Below are 19,441 nucleotides of genomic sequence, written 5' to 3' on the forward strand. Positions count from 1 at the left end.
GAATGGTAGGTGCCTTTACCACTGGACTAAACGTCTTACCATAATCCACTCCAGGGTTTTGAAGAAAACCCTTTGCAACTAATATAACCTTATATTTAAGAACTGAACCATTGGCCTTATATTTGATCTAAAACACCCATTTACATCCAATCAAATTCATATCCTTAGAAAACGGCACAAGAACCCAAGTATGATTGCAGTGTAATGCAAAAATTTCCTCTTCCATAGCTTGAACCCATTGTGGGTCTAAGAGAGCCTCAAGAACAGAATCAGGTTCAAGGGCACCAACTAAAGTATGAGGTGAGATAGAAGCAATTTTAGCTTTGGATCGAGTGACCATAGGATTAACAGAAGGTGCAGGGGCAGCTTTGGATCTAGGTAAGAGAACAGTTACAATGGGCAGTGAGGAAGAAGAGATAGAAGAAGCCGACGAACTGGACCTGGTTTGAGGCGCAGAAGGAGATGATGCCAGAACAGGATTAGGAGAAGGACTATGAGGTAGTGCTACTTTAGGAGATGAAGAAGATGAAGAAGGAAATGAAAAAGAAGAAAACATTGTGGTAGATCCCCCATATTGACTCTCATTAGAAGAATTAGACATAGAAGAAGAAGACATAGAAAACAAAGCTGGATAAGGAAACTCGAGAGGATTGAATTGGACATGACAGAAATATACACCCTTCCCAATGGATGCAAACACTTATAACCAGAATGAGTGTGACTATATCCAATGAAAACACATTTAGATGTATGAAAATCAAATTTGTGCTTATTATAGGGTCTAAGGTAAGGAAAACAAACACAACCAAAAGGTTGCAGCAATAAATAGTTTGGTGACTTGTGATATAGCAGTTCAAATGGAGTTTGAAACCTGAGAGGAGAAGAAGGTAAGATATTTATGGTATGAACTGCAGTGAGAAATGCTTCTACCCAAAACTTTAATGGCCTGCAATTCGAACTCCTCTTCGTCTCCTTGTAATTCCTCTTCTTCAATAGCCTCGCAATTTGATTTTTCTGCAGTGGCTAAAGCATTTAGTTTCATTCCAATTAAGCTCGACTCAAGCAATTATATCTTTTGGAAAGCACAAATCCTTGCAACTGTTCGTGCATTTGATCTTGTGCCATTCGTTAAAAAAAAAACCACCGCCATCAAAGTATCTGTCAAATTCAGATATAGCGTCAACTGATGATGCAATTGCTGATGTGATCAATCCCGATTATCTGGCCTGAATGCGGTCAGATCAATTGTTGCTCGGGTGGCTATTTTCTACAATTGACCAAGAAGTTCTTGCACAGGTGATCCATTCAGAATCATCTGCTAAGGTATGGAATTCCTTAGAAAGTCTTTATTCGCACCAAACAATTGCTAAGTCATTCCAGTTAAAACAACAGCTAAGGTCTCTTAAGAAAGGTGCGTTGTCAGTGAATGATTATGTCTTGAAGATTAAGAACATAGGCCATTCGTTAGCAACAATCGGAGAACCTCTAGATGATAAGGAATTGCTTCTTGCTATTATAAACGGACTTAATCATGACTATGAAACCGTTGTCAGTTTGATAACATATCAAATGGATGAGATAAATATAGAAAAGGTGCAATACTTGTTGTTAATGCATGAACAAAGGTTGTTATCTAAGAATTTGCCATTGGTTGCTTCCACTTTTGATTCAGAGTTACAAAAATCCCCTAGCATGACAATTAATATGGCACAGTCAACAAGAACTAGATCAGGTGAATTTGTTGCTAATAGAGGAGGTTACATGACTAGAGGAGGAAGTTTTATTAATAGAGGAGGAAGAGGACGAGGTAGATCTTCTAATAGAAGAATTTATTGTCAGCTTTGCAGCAACCAGGGCACTTTGCCGACAAATGTTACCATAGATTTGACAGAAATTTTCAGAGAATCATTAATCCAGGGTTTGGTCAATTTAATAATGGTGATGGTTAGTCAAAATCCAAGGCATACATGGCTACCTATAGTGGTTCTAATGGAGCCTACATGAATAATTTAGGATCAGTTCCAAGTGCTTGCTATAGCAATTTTCCTCAGCCAGTTCCAAGTGCTTGCTATAGCAATTTTCCTCAGCCAGTTCCAAGTGCTTACTATAGCAATTTTCCTCAGCCAGTTCCAAGTGCTTACTATAGCAATTTTCCTCCACAACCTGATAATATGTCCCAATCTTCAGCTTCTGTTGCAGATCCTGCTTGGTTTGTTGACTCTAGTGCAACAAATCATATCACATCTAACCTTGGTAATCTTTCCATTCACACTCCTTACACTGGGGATGATAAAGTGGCCATAGGAAATGGTAAGACTCTACCTATCTCACATGTTGGTTATAGCAATTTATATACACATCAGCAGCCTGCTTCTATTCTCTATTTGCCTAATGTTTTGCATGCTCCTAGCATGAAAAAGAACTTAATTAGTATATCACAACTTACTCGTGATCACAATGTTATTGCTGAATTTCATGCTACTTCTTGTTTGATTAAGGACAAGGATTCCGAGAAAGTGCTTACTTCAGGGAGGTCTTAGAGATGGACTCTATCAGCTGTCACCAGCATTTGCTCATGCTGCTTCCAGTATTCCAATCCAATCAAAATTTTCAAAAACTTCAAGTATCCATTTGTTGTCAAACAACTCAGCTGGTTCTTGTTGTAATAAACATAGCTCATTTGTTCATGAGCAGTCTCCTAATGCTAGAATAGCTCAATGTAATAATGCTAGTTTACAATGGCATGCCAAACTAGGGCATCCATCATCAAGTGTACTGAAAGCAGTATTGAATAAAGTTCGTGTTCCTTTTTCAAAATCTGATCTATCCTTTTGTGACTCATGTAAGCTTGGTAAACTACATCAGCTTCCTTTTGCTGATTGTGAAATTAAGGCTACAAAACTATTAGAATTGGTCTATTCTGATTTGTGGGGGCCTTCTCCTGTTTTGTCCACAGAAGGTTTTTGATATTACATTGTTTTTATGGATGCCTACACTAGGTACCCGTGGCTATATCCTTTGAAACTGAAGTCTGATGCCCTATCTGTTTTTGTTACTTTCCACAAGTTTGTTGAACTGTAGTATAATTCAAAACTTAGGGCTTTACAAACTGATAATGGGGGTGAATTTAAAGCCTTCTTACCTTACCTTCAAAGCCAAGGCATTCAACCTAGATTTACTTGTCCATATACACACCAACAAAATGGTGTGGCTGAAAGAAAACATAGACACATTGCTGAAATGGGGCTCACTTTATTAGCACATGCTCTGATACCATGTAATGAAATTCTAGGGCACAAAAAGAACAAGAAAATGAGAGGAAGAAGAAGAAGTCTCTCGGTAACTTTATTATCCAAAGTATCAAAGAAAATCATACAATCAAATAAGAGGCATAGCTATTTATACATACAGCTAGCACTCTTATTAATAGACAGCGCCTAACTAACTTTAAGTTATCGAACAGTAATGCAAAGTAATACAATAGAAACAAATTAAGCACAGCAAGAACAACAATACAAAAACACTTAATACTTCCACAACACTTGTTTGCACCAGTTACGCAATGAATCCTAATCACATGTGAGGGTGCATGTTGAGAGTAAATATTACAATATAAAAAGACACGTTAACCATTTATCTAACAACTTAAACTTTTAGATAAGATGGTGTTTAATAATTCAACAACCCACATAGTGGAATAAAGGATTGGTATGTTGTTATTGTAGTTGTAGAGGAGATATATCTGGCGTAGACACTAGGCAAACAGTCCATTGAGCACTAGATAGCAAAAGTTGTGGTCTCCACCCACTCAGTATAATTCACCCATAAAGATTGTAAATGCAGTGACCATCATCAAAGTCTACCTGGTGCATTTTTCTTGCATTTATAGCAAAATATGTTTGATAAAGAAGATAATGCTACCACCTCATGCTTATATATGTTCTTTTCATTTTTTTTATTGTTATTGTTTTAATATAAAATAAAGTATAAATGTTAAAGAAGAACTTTGGGAAGAAGTTCTAAAATTATGGGGGTTTAATATAAGAAGTATTAAATATAAATCTAAAATTATAAATACATGGAATGTGATTTAGTAAAACCAAAAAAGATGAAGAAGGGAGTAGATGTGAGTAGTTACAATTAAAAGCCAAATACCCATCAGTGAAGAATGATCGTCCTGGATTTGATTATACATGAGGGGATATTAATAATGAAACTATCATAGAATTGAGGTATGCTGGATTAATAAGAGGAACACTTAGGGAGTGTTGTGTGGTAAACTCAAGCAAACTAGAATAAAAGGAAGACACAAACAATTTTTGAAAAAAATGTTGGCCACACAAGAGAAGCGTTAGTAAAAATCTGTACATGAGATGATGATCCTTAAGTATATTTGTGGCAAAACAGGGACACACAGGATTAGAAATGAACGACTTCTTCATATATAATAGAAGGAAAATCAGTTAAATAATAGCTTAAATACCATAACTATATAGTCAGGAAGAGTAGCGCAGTCCATATTGATGGCAATGCCAAAAACTTAATGGGGATTGAGTTCATAAGAGGAAACACACATAAGCTTGGGTTTGGAATAAAATTATTACCCTTAGGTCAAGAGGAATGACGCAACAAGATTCATCTATTGACTTTCTTATAGTACATGAACCACAAGGTCTTGATCCCTAATGGACCAAACAGCAGTTTCAGACATTCCTGCTCATAGTAATAGCACAATTCATATTCAAGAATAACAAAATAAGCTCAACCACAAGTGACATACCAAACAGACACACTCTCACAACATACAGAGCCTACAATGAAGAAATGGATATCATAAAATCCTAAAAGATATCTTCTGTTCTTATCCAAAGAGGAATAAAACAACAAAGCATTAATGAAAAACAAGTAAATAATAGATAATTAAGTATAAGAGATTACCTGTAATTAATAGATTAGATCCTGATTCAACCCTTAGAGTCAAATCCTCCACCAAAACATTACCAGTTGGAGTAACAACCTGGAAGACAACAAATCCATAAGAGCAGGAATAACAAATAAAACACTCTGAAAACAGGGAAGTATCCCCAGTACTTGTTCAGGTACCTTGACATTATCAAATTCAATGTAATTTGCTTCACTAACATAATTCCTACTCCCATTTCTACGCAGAGAAGATGTTTCTTGAACACTAAGCTCCCTTGATACAGTCATCAGCTCATGAATACGATCAGCATAGCCACTGCATACGATCAATGCACATAAAGCAAGGCACCAAAAAAACATTATTCAAAATGCTAAATTCTTTCCACTATGTCCTGATGCCTTTAAACCCCAACATCAAATTATTAACTGCGTCTCACACGAACCTATAGCAGTAAAGCAATGAAAATGTCAAAAATATAGCACCACAATGCTAGAGTCCACATAAATCAAAATCAGTGTGAGAGAGAGTCAGAACCATGGAGATTCGTGTCCATACGAACAACTGTGCCCAGTAAACCAGTCAAAAGCACCTAACTAGAGGTATTCAGCATTGTATATAAAAGGGAAAGACAGAACAAAAAAGGACAGAATAATGCATGAGACTCTTACCACTTCAGGATTTGCCTTGTCTAGGGAAGGTTAAACACGTGCAGACTTATTCTCACCTGTGAAAGAGGCTGTTCGTTTGATGCTTCTATATGTTTTAATTCATAAAGCCAGGCTAGTATGAAGCAAGCTTACCACCATGCCAAGCCACTTCTTCTAATTGTACAATATGCCAAATGTTCAAATATTTGGTGATGCAAACAAAGAATTCACTACTTTAGATTATTCTGCTTCTGTGGTGTTTTACCCTAAAATGTTGGAACAAGAAATAAATCAAGTAATACCTAAGTTTATTAAGCCGCCTTGAACTAGCAGAAAGAGTGCCCAGGGACTGGAATAGAGATATTATGACACTAGTATGGTATCTCAGATTGCTCAACATTTCTGCCCGTCCTATCGTTGAAGCATCAGGTCTTAGATTACCAGAAAAGAAGGGCTCAATAATCAAGACAACAGCAACCGTAGCACCAAGATACTTTAAAAAGAAATCTTGGATCATGCCAAACCACCAATGGTCATGAAGAACAACATTCATATGCTGAACAAGGGTCCTAAACTTCTCCTGAATATGAGATTCTTCTCTAGTTTCACCACCATAAAATGCTATGCTCTCTGCATGAGTCCTTAATCGTGAGTGAACCTGCCGATACTCACCTTCCAATTGTTGTTCCTTAGATGTTAGCTTACCAAATGCAGGAGAGAAGTTTCTGATCACAGTCCCTGCTACTAATACATAAGCCTGGAAGAAAACATCATAATTTTGAGATGACAAATTACTAAGTGAAATAAAATCAGGATGTTAAGCCCAAAAGTCCTTTAGTAGGAGGAACTCAATGCCTGAAACTGCTTATACAGACATATCTAATATCAAGCCAAGAAATCAATTTGACTAGTTAAAGCAATCCAAGGATGAAGATTTACCAACACCCAGAAAACATATTTTGGGCTTGCATATGAACACAGACGCCAAGTATAGAGCAGACCATCAGTAACTGCTATGAGATCCTCCAATACAAGGTCACTCAACTCTGAACAGAACCTTGTTACATCACTTGCAATCCGTTGTTCAGGATTAGTTATCCGCCCGTCAACATGTGATATTTTATAGTATACCATGTTCTACAATCAGATAAGAGATTAATCAACAATAAAGAAAGCCAATCCATTCATCAGGATCAAACAAAAAGAAATCTGTTTGCCAGATTATAGGTAACATGTCAATAAACAAAATAAAACATTGACCGCCTTACTAGGTAAAAATCCACAGTAGCATAAAGAAAATAATATTACCTTTACAGTTTCAATTTCAGTATTTCATTTTAAAAGAATTTCAGTAAATCATAAATTGTATGATCCCCATCAAAGGATCAAAATAAGAAAAAAAAGACCGAAGAGGGGAGCAATAAAGGCATTAGCATTAGGATGATACAAGAGAAATGCTTATGTAAACCACAAGTAACAACAACATTTAAAGCCTTAATCCAACTATATAGGTGGGCTACAAGAATTCTAGCTCTCTAGTTATTTCTATCTATCTGTAATGCACTCATAACTCGTAAAAACTCTCTCACCAAGTTTTCTTGGTCTTTCTCTACCTCTATTATAGAAGTTTTGTTCCATTCTATCAACTCTCTTCACAAGAGCCTCTATTAGTCATCTTCTCACATAATCAAACCATATTAATTGTGTTTCACGCATCTTATCTTCAATAAGAGCTACTCTAATCTTATTACAAATAATCTCATTTCTAATTTTATCTTTCTTGTATGGCCACATATCCGTCATAACATTCTCATCTCCATTACACTCATATTTTGCATATATTGGCTTGCCCAACATTTGTGCCATACAACAAAATAGGTCTTATAGCCATCTTATAAAAGTTTCCTTTAAGCTTTAATGAAATATTACTATCACATAAAATGTCGGACGCATTTTTCCAAGTTAACCACCCTACCTTAATTCCATGGGTAACATATTAATTTCTCCATCTTTTTGGATAATTGATCTAAAATATATGAACATGTCTTTCTTGGAAGGACTTGATCTTTGAGTTACAATACAGGCCAGCAAAAGAGTTTCAAACAAGAATAGAAGAAATACATATTCAAATATTAAGCATCCCCCCCCCCCCCCCCAAACACACACACACACACACGCGCGCGTATCTCCCTTTTCTTTTGAGTGCAAGATAGAAAAGGAAAAAATTAGGACATTCACAAGAAACAATGAAATTTCTAAAAGATCAGTTAACATGAAAACCTTGAATGTTAATCACTACAATGCTTCCTACCTTGTTAATATTTTCCTTAATCACAACAACTGCCCTTCATCTAGCTTGGTAGATAGGGAGATAAATTGTGAAAACAAATATGTACAACATTTAGAAGGCTAAGATAACGTTCTAAACCTCACCAAACCAATTCAGAAATTCACATATTGTTCAACTAGATGCTCTGTGTACATATAACACATGCACCACAAGTCAGTCAGGCAAAGGACAATCTATTCATTTAGGTAAAGAAGTTAAGTCACTGCAAGCACTGTTACCAGATGTTTTCAAAAGAAAATTCAAAATATAAAAGCATTATCTTGATATATTCAAATTAAAAGATGGATCAAACCACCATGCATAACAATAATTTTAAGCCTTGAGGGGTTCACCAAGCGCATGTTTAAAGGCATAACAAAGAGGGCAAGGAATTAATAAGTAAGTCAAAGAGTAACACTTTGTGAAACCATGACGAAGACACTTAGCAATTGGAGTGTAATATCGGAGGAAAATCGAGCAACAATGCTTGCATAACAACCTTCTGCAAAGGGAAAGCTCATGATACAGAGAATAAGGTTTCATTTTCCATACAGACGAGCAAACACTAATTAACCACAAACAGCATAAGATAACTTGTATAGGGAAATTATTGCACCTAAACAGCAATGTTATATATACAAACTGCAAGCAAGGGGAAAACAATTGAACTAGAAAACAAGTATTTGATGAGTAAAAGAAACATTTGATCCAACTAATTAGAAAAAAGGCTCAGTGCACAAGGCCCCTTGCTTTGTGAAGGTCAAGGGAGGTTTGTTTTTGTACACAACCTTACCCTTGCTTTTTTGCAAAGTGGTTGTTCCCACAACTTGACCCATGACCTTCCAATCACAAAGGAGTAAACTTACTGTCAAAGACATTAAAATAAGGAAACAATGTGTCACTGCTGGGCGGTGACAATAATTACTTTTCTGGTTCGGTGAGAACCAGATAATAGCAACAGAGAAAGATCAAGGGAAATTTAGAGAAGAATAGGAAGAAAGAGAACAGAGGAAGAGAAAAGAACTGAAAGAAATCGAGAGAGAATTCAAATTGTTCTTTTAGATAATCGATCATCCCCTCCAAGTGTGCCTTGAAGAGTATATACACTCTTAGCAAGGGAGCTGCCGCAGCAGATCATACCCGTCAGGCGGTTATAACAACCGCATTTGTCCTATTCTAGCCCTCACCCGTGGGCCCCCCTAGGCTAACAATCTGACAACATAATTACAACTAGGAAATGAAATAACAAAATTACAATAGCAAGAAATATCAGCAGTAAAATGAAATAAAATTGACAGCAAGATAAAAAAAGAAATTAAATAGGGCATCTCGGTCGCAGCTTGTGACACAATGGTTAGTGAAAGATTGATGGTTGTTTGTAATTGTGTCAATAACTACCTGAAAATACTGTGCATGGATAAGTTTGGTTAATATCTTTCTGAATCGCAGACTCAAAGTTCCAGTTATGTACTTTGATGTAGAATGCAAGGTTGATTGAAGGAAACATAGTAACAGATTCTCCAAAATCAGACGGGAAAAGGTCGGTACACGTCGAAGAAAAGCAGCACGGAATAGAAACCCTTGCACTTTTGCTAATCTATTACTTAAAGCAGTTCTCAAGATCTGCAAAATAGACACATAAACATATGTCAATACAGATAGCAACCATTCCATACCATGCTTCTAACTCTGATCTTTTCAATGTAAGAAGAATAAAATGAAGGATTAATTAAGTTCAAGTTTGGTTAAAAAACAAAATGACAATTCCAAAAAACAAATAAAACAGACTCCAATATGAGCTATTATGACTAAAAATAAACAGAAAATAAAACAAATATAGGCCTTTCCTGATTGAGAGTAAAATGAAGGGTCTCACCCTTTTTGTTTTTCATCATTTGTTGACTTTTTATTAGAATAGAATATGACTATACAAGTATAGGCCTAAGCCTTTGTGGTGGGACTGTACTACCATGCACCTCTGTTGTTGGTACTGTCATAAAGAATTGTTCTTTTCCAAGAATAAGTAACAGTATCATGCAATATGTCAGGTATTCTTCAAGAAAAGACAAGCTCTCACCAGCATGTTTGACATTGTAGATCATGTGATATACAAATGCAAGAAAACAAGAAGACTGATGGTCAGTTGGAGTTGATGGAAGACAGAAATTGATAACCAAGCTGAAAGAAAGCATCCAAATATTATTCCAAAACAAAGACTGAGGTGGGAAAGGGGGATGCCTCAGAGATATTTGGGTTGACAAATGAACTAATGGAGGAAGAAGAGGTACAGATGGACCTATAGTTAGAAGAAAGCTATTGATCTGGAAGAACAAGCTGCAATGGAGCAGGGGTTTAAAAACATACTAAAGGAAAGACCGGTGCAAGGAAAGAGGGAGATCTGAGCCAGATATGAGCAAGCTTCAATTGAGTTAGAGTAGGAGAAAATGTGGATAGATGAGCTGGAATCAAGATAGCTTCTGTGATATTAAGGAGAAGAGGCATTATGTAACACCTAAATTCCAGAAAAAAATAATAATAATAATAAATATAATATAGATAATAGAAATCAAACTGATAATGAATAAATTTAAGTCTTAGAAATCTGGAGATTTAGCTGATATGAATTATCACAGTTAGGAAAATTAGTTGATGATAACTGGGTGCAACAGGAGATAGAATATTATAGTTCTTGTCAGATTAGGATTAAGCTCAGAATTTGCTAAAGACAAAATTGGATTATGGGCATTAACCATTGATTTCAAGATAATAATAACCCATAGAAGGTTCTTGGAAGAGTTGGAATTGCAGTTAATTGCAGATTAAAGAAGATAAATCAGAAGGAAGATATACATACATTAGCTAGAGACCTTCACGAGGATTACAATTATCACTTGGAAACAAAGGAGTTCAATCCCAATTTGAAAAGGATTAGATAACTCTCAGATGGCTATAAAAGCATGTCTAGACGAACCAAACCATCACAAATTCAGGAGCCAATAAAGTGGGATAAAGGAGAGAAGAAGCAGGGCATGTACCAGATTATCGGCAAAGAGATCTGAGTTCTGAGATAAATGTGGATTATACCTTGTGGATATTATTGGGGATTACTTTTATTTCAAAACTAGGGGAGTGGTTATTTTTGCACTAGTATGTTTTGAAAATTATTCCCATGCATGTTTGGAAAATTATTTTGACGTGATATAAATTCTCAATTCTGTTACTTGATATATACATGAGTTGTTGTTTGAAATTAAATTGAAAATGTGGAATTGTGAAATTACTTTGAAAAGTATGAAGAGAAGTTTGTAAATGTGGCATATGGGAATCCAATGTTGTGAAACTTCGTAAATTGGTAAACCATAGAAGAAAGGGGTACTGGCTAGATCCAGGAAGAGTACTAGATTACCTTGTGTATAGTGAATCCAGGAAGAAAGAGGTATTAGTTAGATCCAGGAAGAGTACCAAGTTACCTTGTACATTGATGGACCCTAGGAAGATAAGGGTACTAGCTAGTTATTAGCTAGAACTAGAAAGACTACTGGGTCCCCTCTTGCATCAATGAATCGAGGCTTTGTTGCCATGGAAATATTTGTTGAGATGATGATTTATTTACACTATGGAAATTTTGATAAATACGTTGTGTGATGCAGCATGAATTGAATCTTTTGTTGATACATGTAGTTGCATGGGAAATCTTGGTGAATCTTTGAAGCTGAAATTTTGTTTATTATATGTATCAAAATCTTTACATTGAAACAGATCTAAATGCAAGGTAACCTCCACTGGCCTTTAAGCTTACCACTGTTCCCAACATTTTTCAAGTGACTGGATTAATTGGGCTAGTTATGGACTCGAACCAAAGGATTCACAAGTGGGTATCAATTAGGCTAGTTCGTTTTTCAGTTATTGTCAGCTATTTAGATTATGTGAAACTCCTAGGATTTTAGTAGAATATTGTTTTAGTTATTTCAATTGTGAATATGGGTTATCTTCTTTGATGATAAATTGGATGAATGTACAGGCTTCATGAACTTTTTAAGTCCTGGTTTAGGGTTCATGGCCAATCACACAACCCATAGGGGGGGATGTCACGCTTTAGATGATTAAGATGTTGCCACTTGTAACGGCAGTTGAATTGCTGTTACGTTAGTTGAATACTTGTGTGAGAATCTCACATTGCCCCAGCAAAGGAGACTTAGGCTATATATAAAGAGGAGGATCACTCCACTTGTTAAGCTGGCTTTTCAGGTTGGAGTTCTACCTCTGACTTCTCACATGGTATCAGAGTCAACCCTTAGCTGGGGGACTACTCTCAGTCGTGATCATGGACCAGTACCCTGCCCGATCACCTGAGCATGTATCAATTACTGGAGAAGCTTCGACCGGGGGGGGGGGGAGTGTAAGAATCCCACATCACCTCAGCAAGGGAGACCTGGGCTATATATAAGGAGGAGGATCCCTCCACCTATTAAGCTGGCTTTTCAGGTTGGAGTTCTACCTCTAACTTCTCACAAGTAGGTATGTTAGTTTTTCAGTTAGTTGATTGTCATTCACACCTTAGAAAGAAATATATAAAAGGCAGATCTTATATTCAAGGAAGTTAGTGAATGAATTCAATTCTTTTTCTCTTTCTTCCATTTCCCCTCTGCTCTGGATATCATCTTTTCTCCTCTTTTTCTGTTGTTTAATCCTTCTTCTACAACAGCTGATCACTGGCTTCTCAGTAAGCAGCCCATAACATCATGTAACTTGTCAAGAAGCATATACACATTTTTTATGTTTGTCAATTGTCTTCTCACAAAATCTGCATCCAAATGTGTGTCTGAACAACAACACAAATAGAGTGATTTCACTCTCTGTTCACAAAATAAGAATCAGCAGAAAAATAGGACAGCATATCAAAAGTCATCCATATAGTATGGTTGTTAATAAAATACAGCATATTTAAACCACAAAAATCAGGCTGGTGAAAAAAGGCTTACCACTGTGGCCACTAAACCAAGAAGGTCCCTTGCACCAGTTCGTTCCATACGAGACAGAAGAATTGCAGCTAAAACCTGAAGTGACTTCAGTCCACCTTTCTTTTTTTGCCTACTTTTCTTTACAATATTTTCATCACCATCTACCTTCTCTAGTTGTTCTTTATCATCACTGAGTCCATTGTAATGGCCAAAAGAATCAGGTGTTTTACGCAAATATCGGGACTGGAAATATGCAGCAGTCCCACCACCAACTATGACCCCAGTAGCAATCAGTAAGGTTTTCCTGTAGGGAAACAAAAGGAAAGGGAAAGGGTAAAGAAAAAGATTCTATTAGTCCACTACTGAGATGGGAAGTGGACAATACGCACAGTATGAAAACAAAAGGATCATATGCCCACATAGAGAAGGAATAACAGAGAAGGACAGTTTCAAAGCCATAAATTATATAGTTGATATAAAGGACCATTCTCAATCTAAAAAAAGTTTCAGTTGCAAATTTATCAAAACCTGCCAACTTTTCCAACTTCCCAGCCAAAAATAAGAAGAGTCCTTGGAAAAGCCATTTCTCTGGCATGCACCAAATTCCTCATATTATAAATTTCCTTAGGCAGTAAAACTATCACTAAATAGCATGAAGTTAAAAGAGTTGCAGTCCAAGTGGCTGCTGGTAACACAAACTACTTCCTTGGAAATCACACATCTAATCAGTAATGGAAGCAGTGGAAGCAGAACTCTTCATTGCATGCCACTAAGGTTTAATAGAAGTTTTAAATATTAATTAGACAAATAGGCTCATAAAAATGCAAGGTCTCACATGACAGTGAGAACAAGTATGGACCAATTACTAAGAGGAGGTACCTACAGAACTAAAGTAAGAGAAGATGGGTCTTCAATTATGCCCATATTCTTTAACTCTGTCTACTTTAAAATCAACTCCAATTTTCTTTCTGTTCTTTATCTTAATAAGAAAATATAAATAAAAATTAATGTTGTTAGATATTCCTCATGAAGTATCCAAACAATTATTGCTTTGGAAATGTTTTCTAAAGTTTCAACAGTTTCAGCAACTTTAGTTATATGTCTCTGGACACTCTGGAATTTTCTTTTTTCCCGCAATCATTTCATGTTGGCCCCACAAGAAATGGAAATGTTTAGGCATTTCAAAGAAGAGAAACAATATTTTGTTCCTTGGATCTGACATTAACTGCCCTAAATGTCTGAAGATCCCACCCATTATCCTCTCACAACAATAAGAGATGAAACAACTTCACACGAAAATGAATATGGTTGGTCACAACCACAACTAAAATATTCTATCAATATGCTATTAACATACTCAAAAGTATGTAACCAGAAATATAAACACTTCTTCATTCATTAACTTTCTAACTCCTCAAGAGATGAGATAGGTTGGGGAGAAGGCTAAATTGCTAGCTGAGTCAGGATATAAACTTTGGTAGAAAAAGATCCCATGAGGAATGGAATGGGAATAAATATTGATAAGATTTTTTAAAGGAAGAGGTATTCGATATGAAGAGGTTGTGACACAAGATTATTGTAGGTAAAATTATTCTAGGAAAAGTGATTTTGTATAATATCAGTACATAACACACCACGAGTTGGATTGCAAGAAGAGATAAAGGGCAAAATTTTAGGAGACTTTAGAGGTGTTGGTGCAAGGAATTCCTAGAGGTAAGAATACCATTAATAGGAAGTGACTTAAATCATCGCATGGATAGTTCAATGAATGAATATATAGAGATGGCAAGGAGTGGATGATTTTAGAGAAATACATAATTAGGGAAAAGCTATTTTGGATTTGGATGAATTGCACCCAGGTCCCCTGTGATTTGGATCATCCGCTCAGAGACCCCTTGTGATTTCAAAATGCCTCTAGAGATCCTTATGTTATGGTTTATATTTTTTTGTTCAGGCACCCCCTTTGTTAGTTTTTAGCAGTAACGTGTTAATTAAATCCTTACCTTCAATTTTAATCCTTTTCTCTAATAAAAAAAATAATAAATTATTCATCAAAAAAAATATGAAATTGAAAAAAATATGAAAGCCAACACAAAGATCATTTTCTCCGATGGTGACCAACATTTATCTTCTCCGATGGACCTCTTTCTGTCGGTGGCAAGAATAGGCAATGACAACAGCAACTCACAGCGAGACTCCAGGTGGCAGCAGTCGGATTCTGGCTATTGTTGGTATCAATGAAAGATATAGAAACATAATCAGAGATAGAACCTTGGCGGTCAGCAGAGGTCTTAGATGGTGATGGTAAAGAAGATGAGAGAGAGGCAAAACCCATCGCCAACAGCAACGGGGTACAACAATTGAAATGCATTCTAAATATGGTGAAACTTTCATCTTCCCCAAGTAACAGCAATGGAGGCATTCGATTTTGGCAGCAGTGAACAATACGAGAGAGAGAGAGAGAGACGTCGGTAGTCATGCAGTCCCAGCAATTGAAATGGATTCCAGATTTGGTGAATCCTTTCGTCTACCCCAAGTAGCCACAACAAAGGCTATTAATGACAGCAGTGAAGAAGATTAGAGAGAGAGAGAGAGGGGGGGGGGGGGGAAGAGGCGAAACCCATCACAGCACCAGCAGTGATGGGTTTCCAGTGATTGAAAGCAAGGTTGGTTTCCTCAACATGAACTGCACGTTGCCACCACCTTTTCTGGTCTCTCCTTTTCTTCTCTACGAATGGCAACCAAACACCGCCGTGAACCACCCCTCCAGCACCAATTTTGCAGCAAACCACCTCTGTGAATCACCATCTCTATCCCCCCCTCTTTGTCTTTGACCCCATGGCTCATCTTTGTCTTTCCCTCTCTTTTGCTAAAACCAGCAATGATTAAAGCCCCATTGCCACCAACTGGAAGCCATCCTCGACAGAATGGAAATGTAAACTTCCTAAAACTACTAAGGAAAGAAATAAGCAAAGTTATTGCAAAACAAATAAAAAAATATATCAATAATATAATCTAAAAGATCTTCTAAAATACTCTTTATCTCACCCCCCATCAGAAGATAAGAATTAAATAATCTATAGGCATTTGCTCAAATGAAGTAAAGCTAGCTGTAAAAAACAAAAAGAATTGTAAAGGAGGTGAACTATATAATCTCTCGACAAAAGCATGAAAAGGCATAGTAGAAGAAGGTATTTTATGATTAACAAAATTATTCAACACTCTAGTACCCATGATCCTTAAATTGAGAAGGATACCTGAGGAGTAGAGAAAGAACACTCTAGTACCCATTTACAAGAATAATGGAGATATTCAAAGATATGAAAATTACAAAAGGATCGAGCTAATGAGCTATACTATGGAATTTTGAACAGAATATATCAAATGTAAGTTTAATAGAAATAGAAGAGTTGATCATATGTTGGAAAGACTTGAATGTAAAGTTATTTCTAAAAAAAAAAGTCAATTTAGATATATTGGATCAATTATTAAAGGGATTACTAAAGATGTTACTCAAAAAATAAATTAAAATGATTAAATGGAGAAGTGTATCCATTATTTTATGCAATCATAAAATCTCTATTAAAGCTAAAAGGGAGTTTCTATTGTTATGTGGCATGGAAAGTTGGACATTTAAGCACAAAACATGCATAATACTGATATAATTAAGATGAGAATATTACGAAGGATGTGTGATCCACAAGAAAAGACAGAATTATAAATTAATGTTATTCATTATAAAGATTGAGTGGCATCTGTTGAAGATAAGATGCACTAGACATGATTAAAATGATTTGAAGATTCAGGGACAAGACCAATGACACAAGTGTGAGAAGGGTGGATGGAATAGAAGAAGTTTGTAGCAAGAGAGGTAGAGAGATTAATGCTTGCTTGTGATGAAAGGCATATAATAAGCCATTTCTTTGTGAAATTGCCATGTATGTTGGAAAAATTATCCACATTTAAACAACAGTACAATTATTTGGCTTTGTTGCTGACCACAATACATCCATACACCAGTAATTGCCTGCCACTCTACACATCCAAACACAACTCATGCACCCAAGCATAACAGTCACTTAGACATTTGATCAGAAAATTTTGACAAATGAATATTGAATGGTTGTATAGACACAATCAGTTGCACCAATAGCTGATGTCTATAAAAATAAGCAGTAACGAAGTCAACTTATATTGGAAGTTAACAATAATCAAACCATGCAAAGACAGTACACAATGAATGCATTAAGCATATTATATATATATATATATATATATTGATTATTGATAAGTAAAAGCCTTAAAACATATATAAACATGGAATGCCATGACTTGAAAGATGGTTTGCAAATGTCATGGTAAATCCAGATGCATCATTAATCATAACAAAAAGAATAGAATGGTCTACCTCCTCGAGTCCAAAAGGCTACGACCATGTTCAGTTAACTGCAGTAGCTGAAGAGAAGGCATGACTGAAGATGAGGCTTCCCCAACCAAGTATCAGTAACGGAAATGACTTCTCTCTCTCAGTTTCCGAAGAAACAAATCTGACAGACTAATTAATTCCACAAAAAACAATTACACATGATTACTCCACAACAAGACAAATGGTATAAACTAGAACTACATCAGTGCAAATGGCATACCACTTAAAGAAAGTTAAAAGAGGAATCAAATTACTACAATTCAAATAGAGATTCTCTCTATTAATACAGCATTTTCATCTCTATCACACAAAAGTTGCTGAACCTATTTATAAAATCATCAGACATTCACCCAAATACATACGACATAGAAGTTAGAAGTTAAGGATTAGAAAACTAGTAGATGAAATTTTCCACAATGTGAACCATCCAAATGACATTACTGAGTTATAGTTCTTCATTTAACCAGCTGCATTAAACTAAGATGCCTGATCACGTTATGTTCAGCTGTAACATCCAATTAGATCTTATTTAGGGCTCAAATTTGTGCTTTTTATTACTCACCCACACACGGGTGGTCTTTACAGATTTTAGCCAAACTATCTGTAAAATTTATTCAATGTCCCACTATGTCCTTGTCATGTCCAACCTATGGACACATGCCTATGACATGTTTGAAACCAAAAATAACAATAAAAATACGAAGGCATCATCTGGTGTGTCGAAAGCATATCTATGTCCAATGTGCCAAACATCGATAAGGCATTCAAAATAGTGTATCCATGCTTCCTAGATTTTAGGCATAAAAAATTGTCCTGATCTAATCCCAAAATGTGTGTTCTTAGAAATCCGTAATATATGGCTTGGGCTTATGATTCTCAAAATTAACTTCACCTAGCAATTTAGGAAAATGACCAACGTGAAGGAGAGCAAGAGAAACTGAATCAGACCAAAAACTGGCAAACATGATCAGAGTATGACAATTTGCTCGAGCAATTGGTTCAGGAAATCAGAGTTCGTCAGATAGCATTTTTTACTTTTCTTCTTCTTTTGATAATTCTTTTCACTGAGCAACACAGCACATAATTCACTATAGAATCAGCAAACGAGAAGAAGAAAGAAAACACTAGGCCTCAAGAAACAAAAATCAATGCTTCGCATGGTTGACTCATCGTCAAAACAAAACGAAAACAAAAAGAAAAGGTTTCTGATTTCTCATTCGTTTTCTCACCAACCAAAATAAAAAAATCAAACGGAAAAAAAAAGTCTGCTGTCTGTACTCACCTCATGGCTAGCAGAAAACCCAAACGGTGCACTGTTCTTCTCCGTCTCCGTGTCCGTCTCTCCAGCGCCACTCGGAACAAAAAGCTCGGAAAGCACCGAACAACTTCGATTGACAACCAAGATCCTCAAACAGCCACCTTAAATCTGAATTCGAACCGAATCGGACAAGCCGAATCCCTAGATAATCACAGCAAATAAACACGCGTGGAATCACATCAAATCAGACCCCAACCAAAGGGGGCGGGGCGGAGAGCGAAGAAGATGAGAAAGGAGTGAAGCGAAATTTCAGAAAGTAATGGAATGTTAATTTTTTGCAATATATGCCTTTTATTCATCTTTTCTTGGCTTATTTATCCATTTTTCCTAAACAATCCGATGTCTGGTCAGAGACGAGTCCGCCAAACAAAGGGTCGTCCGGTCTAGGGACTTCGATATTTATTAATTCTGTAGGGTAGATCGCCTTACGTCCTTTCTTTCAATTTTATTTATTAAGTACGTACGTATAAATTTTTTAATTTTAAATTTTATTTAATTAATCTTTATTTTTTTAAATAAATCACAGCAATCCTTTTATTATTATTATTATTATTAACAACATTAAATAAATCAATCGCCTACCCCCTAAATATTGAATCTTTGGGCAAATAATCTGTTGACACACATTTTTGTAACACCTCATATTGAATGATAAGAAGATTCAGGACAACTTACCTTGATGAGCCTATATGAACTTTTTAGGGAAGTCACTCATTATTGGATTTTTCCAACATACTTAATTTAGGAGTTCTTTGTCTGCATTCAGCCCAAAAGATATTCAACTGATATTATTTTTTTCTTTACTTATTCTTGATATATATACTACCCTTCTTTAG

At 36.0% G+C, this 19,441-nt stretch overlaps 1 protein-coding gene across 1 annotated transcript in view; it reads right to left on the reverse strand.

Moving 5' to 3' along the window:
- LOC127804824 (ABC transporter D family member 1) overlaps nucleotides 1-18,883 on the reverse strand; it is an 88,339-nt gene extending 69,456 nt beyond the window's left edge. Inside the window, exons 1-8 of the mRNA XM_052341854.1 lie at nucleotides 18,570-18,883; nucleotides 17,270-17,416; nucleotides 12,883-13,165; nucleotides 9,299-9,523; nucleotides 6,511-6,708; nucleotides 5,874-6,328; nucleotides 5,104-5,239; nucleotides 4,939-5,017 (exon numbers count right to left, since the gene is read on the reverse strand). Of these exons, the coding sequence (XP_052197814.1) occupies nucleotides 4,939-5,017; nucleotides 5,104-5,239; nucleotides 5,874-6,328; nucleotides 6,511-6,708; nucleotides 9,299-9,523; nucleotides 12,883-13,165; nucleotides 17,270-17,331 (1,438 nt within the window). The 5' untranslated portion in view covers nucleotides 17,332-17,416; nucleotides 18,570-18,883. The remainder of the gene's footprint in view (nucleotides 1-4,938; nucleotides 5,018-5,103; nucleotides 5,240-5,873; nucleotides 6,329-6,510; nucleotides 6,709-9,298; nucleotides 9,524-12,882; nucleotides 13,166-17,269; nucleotides 17,417-18,569) is intronic.
- Nucleotides 18,884-19,441: the final 558 nt, after the last annotated feature.

The sequence above is a fragment of the Diospyros lotus genome, chromosome 6 (genome assembly GCF_014633365.1).
Source record: "Diospyros lotus cultivar Yz01 chromosome 6, ASM1463336v1, whole genome shotgun sequence".
Taxonomy (NCBI): Eukaryota; Viridiplantae; Streptophyta; class Magnoliopsida; order Ericales; family Ebenaceae; genus Diospyros; species Diospyros lotus.